The sequence below is a fragment of the Priapulus caudatus genome, unplaced genomic scaffold, assembly GCF_000485595.1.
Source record: "Priapulus caudatus unplaced genomic scaffold, Priapulus_caudatus-5.0.1 Scaffold1045, whole genome shotgun sequence".
Classification (NCBI taxonomy): domain Eukaryota; kingdom Metazoa; phylum Priapulida; class Priapulimorpha; order Priapulimorphida; family Priapulidae; genus Priapulus; species Priapulus caudatus.
In genome coordinates this window covers 16,812-23,081 of record NW_014578106.1, presented here as the reverse complement: position 1 = coordinate 23,081, position 6,270 = coordinate 16,812, and the positions used below count along the sequence as shown (strand labels likewise).

Below are 6,270 nucleotides of genomic sequence, written 5' to 3'. Positions count from 1 at the left end.
TAAAATAATATATAAGTTATTATGCTATCTGGGCGTAGAGCGCTGCTAAATATAATTTCCGCATATGCAATTTTAATTAAATCTTATATCGCGATATTTCGCGAATTCATTCAAATTAAAATAAAGGTTTACATGCAAAATTCGCCGAACTTATGGGCCAACAACAAATTAATGTATGCAATAAATAAACAATGAAGATGGCTCATGCCGTAAAACTTATCGATCGTTGGATCGTTGACAGAATTTGCATTATATATATATATATATATATGGGGTACGTGTGTGCGCGTGTGTATTCTGAAAATACCACGGTTATTGTGACGGTGACGAAAATAAGGCTTGACTAATTTGCGACGAATTCGCGCATGAGGGAAGAGTTAAATCCGTGGTAAAAAACGAGCGCCATTTTACGCGCTATGTTTTTAGGGTTCTTGTTGGGCGCAATTCACACAGATGCCGTAAAGCCTTACTGCAAACACGTCAATACGAAATAATAGCGTTTATAGATTAGGATTTCGTGTCGCTCATTACATATGCAAGAAATTTGTTTTTGCATAATAGAGAACTCGCCTGCTGAGGAATGTATCGCGGAACGTAACTCAATAAAGACATCAGCGCAAATGTAGTTCCGACTCGTGCGCGTCAACACAGCACCGGTGGAACTATGTTTATCTTTCGATTGTTACACGTCGCCAGCAAGAGGGAGTGGGAGAGTGAGAGGAGAGGGCGAGAGGAAGGAAAGTAGAAGGTAGCTAGAGAGTGTGACGAGAACGGTATAGGATGGGCCGCGAGTACGAAGAGGAGTGAAAGAAGGGGCAGAAAGAGAGAAAGAGGGAGGGGGAAGAGGCGGGAGAGGGAGGGAGAGTGTGAGGTAGAGAGGGAGAGTATAGCCGGGAGATGGAGAGAGAGGGTGGGTGGGCGAGAGAGGAAGTAGCGGGTAGGACGAAAGGGGAGAGAAAACGAGATACGGGGCTGCGACAGACGAGGAAAGAGAGAAAAGGCAAGACGAGAGCGCGCGCGAGAGAGAGAGAGCGCGTGCACGAGAAAAAGAAGTGCACATATATGTGTGTGTTCCTGTGCACGCGCGCGTAGACGTGCACGCACACGCGAATATTAATGCTTGCATGCACACTGCTGTAGATTCTCATGTCAAATAAAACTAAAAGTATCCGTATACTCTCTAAACAGCACTACATGCTAACTAATATCTTGATTTTTACATTATTTAAATATTATTACGATACCTAAACATTATATTATTTAATTATTTTACTTACATCAAAGTCTTACGGCGAACGGAAAATATATCGTGTTTTAGTGTTTTAGCATCCATCTGCAGGGATAGAAAACGAGTAATACGCTAAACTATGTTTCTCGTTAGTATAGTTCGTGACTACGCTTACCACGACACGGGAAAGGATGGTTGATAGCACGAAGCGATTGTAGCTAGGTTGCCCCGTCAGCGCTTCCGTCGCACCTGCATATGTTCGTATCAGTTTGCCTTCTCAATATATCACTCATTTCCGTTGCAATGCCGCTTTCAACTTTATCGATACAATAGCTAAATATTACCTGAGTCAACATCAACGTTGTATGCTAATCTCTCAGCGGTAAGCATCAAAAGTTATCAGCCGTGACTATATAGCTATATAATAATGCAAGGCGCGTTCATGTGACAAAACTAGATATTGATAGTTGGCCTGGATGAATGCCAACAGTAATTAATGTATTAGATGTGGAGAATGACAATGATTTATCGTAGTTCGTCCACGCGATTGAAACACTTGATGTAAGTTATTTGAAAAAATTATTGTCGTTAGAAATTAACTGCTTAATCTTGCTTCATTAACAGAATGTTCCGTTAAATTGATTTTAAAATTAAACCGTAATTATTGCTATAATGATTGTTTTATCTTCACAGCCGTTACAAACTATTTAGGCTTTTTAAATCAAGGACGATTATTTCATACGGAGAAAATGATGTGGAAACTATTTTTCATTATCACAAATTTAAATAAAAAAGCTTTTAGCTTTTATAAAAAAATTTTTGGAAAATGCTAGCTCGATTGGAACACTTTACCAATAAGACCTTACCCGTGGAAACTGCGTTTTAAATTTTGGCAAAAAGACTAATCTCACAATATAGTATTCTAATAATTATTGTAGTCCGTTTAATAAGAGTCGGAGCGTGCCCGTGAGCGCGGCAGGCATCGGCGGTTAGTTAAACAGCAACGGAAGTTTCACGTAAAAATTCATTTCGCCTTGATGTGCCGATATCTTCCAGGCGTACCCAAGTTTCGTACAGGTGGGTGTCAGATTGCGGTGGGAACACCACCATGTGCTATATAGCGGTTACATGAAGACAACGGGTAAACACCTTTTGATGCAGATCCATATATAAATAATTTACACTTCTCAAACAAATCTATCCAGTGTTTGTCATATCATACAGGTGGGAGGTGTTTACATAGGGAATGGAAGAGAGAGATCAAGCAAGTATATATGTCAACAGCGCACTGTATATACAAGGCAAATTATGGTATCAAATCTATATAGAATTATCTTGCGACCGATAAGGATGTCTCTTAAGTTTGCCGATCCAACATGTCCGATATTATAAAACGGGCAAGCGTATAGAGTCGCAGCGTGGACTTACATTTGTAGGGTTTACACACGTGCCATACAGGATCACTATATATATATATTCCTGAATAAATAATACAGTGCGATGAAGATAGATATGGCGGAACAACGTGCAAAGTCACCGTAACATAGCATGAAATAAATGTCGTGATGAGTGACTACGAGCGAGTCTTGACTTAAAACTTATAACGCCAAATGATTAGATTAGTTTTGCAGAGGCGGGGTTGCAGTTGTGTTGTCCGCTATTTCACACGCGTTTCGTCCGTCCACCATCCCTCCCGGGTGCGTCTCTAATTTTATTCCATTAGCGCTGTCAGCCGCTGACGAATCGCCCAGTTTTCAAGTGCACTTTTGTAGCGAAACTTGTCGCAAGCTGTGTACTAACGGCGCGCAGCCGACAAATGGTTACATTCAACTTGATCGCAGGCATTTGTCAACACCGCTTGGAGCCAGGCGCGACCCATCCGTCTACGAGCAAAGTCTGAGGCATTCAGCGCCGGTGCGTGCCTTTATTTTTAGTAAACGTTCAGGTAGCGCAGACTGTTGACAAATGTCTACCGCCGGCCCGCTTGAAATAGCAGACGGCGAACCACTTCGGAACCGCATACCTGCGCGTGACGCAGCGTAAATCGCCGACGCGTGGTATGTATACGCGCGCATTTCTAGGCTCGCCATCGCAGCGTCGACGACCAGCCCAACGATAGATAGTCACAGTAATTACGCGTAAATCGAACGCGGTTTTAGTTGAGCGCGTCAAAGGTTTCGGCCGGCGGTGTTTTCGGTGCTGATCAGTGTGTTTTCGTAGCGCGCCGCGGGCGCGCGCGATACCGCTCGTAATCAATACATCACCGCAGCCGCTGACGCTGCGACGCTCGTCCAATGGCGAAGGCTCGCGAGAGCGTAGGCCACGCCCACGACCAATTGGATGACTTCGGCGGAGCTCTCTGATAGCGAACTTCGTCCTCCGCTGTTGAAAAGCGGTAAACGTTCGAGAGGCGGTGCCATAATCGCACACCGAGAGAGATAGATAGATAGATCAAGAAAGAGCGTCGGGATACATTAACACAGGAGATCAGTTCGGGTTTTAGTTCGGCACGATATAAAGTCACACATAGTCACAGTCACCAGCGTTGACGATGAACGCGCTGCATCCACTTCTCCCGTCTCCTCCGCGCACAGAGTCCGGAGCAAGGAAGCCCAAATGCGCCCGCTGCAGGAACCACGGAATGGTGTCCTGGCTGAAGGGACACAAGCGTCACTGCCGCTTCAAGGACTGCACCTGTGCGAAGTGCAACTTAATCGCCGAGAGGCAGCGGGTGATGGCGGCGCAGGTGGCTCTGAAGCGACAGCAAGCAGCCGAAGATGCAATAGCGATGGGACTGCGATCCTGCTCGCCGAACGGGCCGTACAACTACCTGCCTTCCGGACCGATATGGGGGACAATTCCCGGCGATCCACCGCCAGTGAAGAGCAAGCTTTCCTCCACGAGCATTAACAGCGAGAAGAGAGATATCGATCAAGGTAAATCGTATTTGTTTGTTTTTATAGATAGACGACATTCCCTTTGTTTCTCTGTAACGCGTTGTAGTTAAGCTAGCTTAGTTTAGCACTAAATATTATTAATTACTAACCACTTATTTTTGTATAGCTATTGTCATGATGTATATATATATATATATATATATTCGTATATATAACGCGATAATCTCAATATATATAACAATAATAACAAAAAATAAATACGGGCGTATAATGATCTAGGAAGCTAGTACAATTGAACACTGCCAAAGTATCTATAATATATATTATACTATTATCAAACTATATTAAGATACCCGTGCCGTAATGCTAACGTAACATACACGTTAAAGTGTGTAACAAAATATAACAAACTGTTCAGAAATAATTGATATATAACAAACAAACGTTAAAGGCCGCAAAGGTTATCATGAAATTTCCATTATATCAATAAAACTTTATCGCGAATTTAATGCGCACCCGATGTATATTTTACATTATATTATTATTAAGATTAAACGCGTCGAAACATATGAATTGAAAATGACTGCTTCGAATTAGTTGCCATTCTCATATTCTAACGTTGTTATTGTAAAGCAACTCAAATGTACGGGAACCCCAGCCGGAATGTCGATAATTTCACTGGTACGTCTAAGAGATTTTGTAATCGAACCAGCATTGATACATAATTAATCTAAAGTCAACCGCGAACCGAATCGCGCTGCTATCGTGCGCAGACACATGCACAGTTATCGCTGGCGCGCTGCCTAAGCTGTTAGTATGTGCGCAGGCACGCAAGCAAAGAAGCGGCGCGGCTGATCCGCAGCGTTATCGCGCTATAATGCCCATATAACCTGCCCTCGTGTTTGGCCGCCGCTATATACCGCAACAGAAAACGTTTCTAAACACAAAACCAAAGACACGCTGCATTCACGCGGCGTGGGAAAGGACAATATTGATCACGACGTGGTGTGTGTGAAATAGCCACTTGCGTGCCACCATCGGACTCTTCAGCTCCCCGTGCTAATTAGCGTTAATCCCAAGTGTTAATAAAGCTTGCCACGCGTAAACGCGCGACGACGATATCTGACCTACTTGTAAAACTTCCCCCCGTTAAATACTAAGCGATGACGCGAACAAGTGGAATCCTCGAAACCGGCAGAGCAGCCGACATTACAAGGATTTAACGCCCGGCGAATGGCAACATTAATTAGATGATTAATTATGAATTTATTTCACGTCCGTATCGACATCACGTCAATCGGAATCCCCGCATCACTCTATATACTAACCAGCACGACTTGTCGCCGTTCGCAATGCGAGTTTACTCAGCAGCGCTAACGCACTCACCGATGAACATGATACCGCATAATCTCAATAATACAACATAATTACATTAAAATTTGCTCTCGCAGACCAACGCGAGCCTATATAACGGGTGCGCGCGTAATCGACGCTACGCCGGCGGGAGCTAATAGCGAGAGCGCCATGTGCCGCCGCCGCCTCGACTCCATAAAGGCTCGTGCAACTGTCACGCTGACTGTCACTTTGTGTCAACACGCCGGTCAGATTCGCGTGCGCTCGGCGACACGCACGCTGCGCTCGTGCTGGGAGCGGGGGGTAGGAAGGGAGAGAGTGGGGAAGGAAGCGAGAGAGGGAGAAAGGGGAAGAGAGGAGGAGAGAGAACGAGGGAAGGAGGTAGAGAGAAAGAGGAAGGGAAGACGGGCGGTAGAAATGGAGGAAAAGAGGATTGGAGCAAGGGAAGAAGAAGGGAGGGAGGGAGGTGAGATTTAGGTTGAGGTCTTCTGAACGGAGAGCGAGCCGACAAGCCTGACTGGCGACTGACGGTAAACATGGAGCGAGCGCAGCATTAAGACTGCGGTGGGTCCGCGCCTGGGCTCGGCTCTACGCCACGGCGACGGCAATATACGAACTGCAGAGGCGGGGTTGCAGTTGTGTTGTCCGCTATTTCACACGCGTTTCGTCCGTCCACCATCCCTCCGGGTGCGTCTCTAATTTTATTCCATTAGCGCTGTCAGCCGCTGACGAATCGCCCAGTTTTCAAGTGCACTTTTGTAGCGAAACTTGTCGCAAGCTGTGTACTAACGG

At 45.1% G+C, this 6,270-nt stretch overlaps 1 protein-coding gene across 1 annotated transcript in view; it reads left to right on the top strand.

The window, feature by feature from the left end:
- Positions 1-3,638: 3,638 nt before the first annotated feature.
- Positions 3,639-6,270, top strand: part of LOC106815115 (doublesex and mab-3 related transcription factor 3, truncated-like) — a 7,848-nt gene continuing 5,216 nt past the window's right edge. Inside the window, exon 1 of the mRNA XM_014819542.1 lies at positions 3,639-4,164. Coding sequence (XP_014675028.1) covers positions 3,780-4,164 — 385 coding nt within the window. The 5' untranslated portion in view covers positions 3,639-3,779. The remainder of the gene's footprint in view (positions 4,165-6,270) is intronic.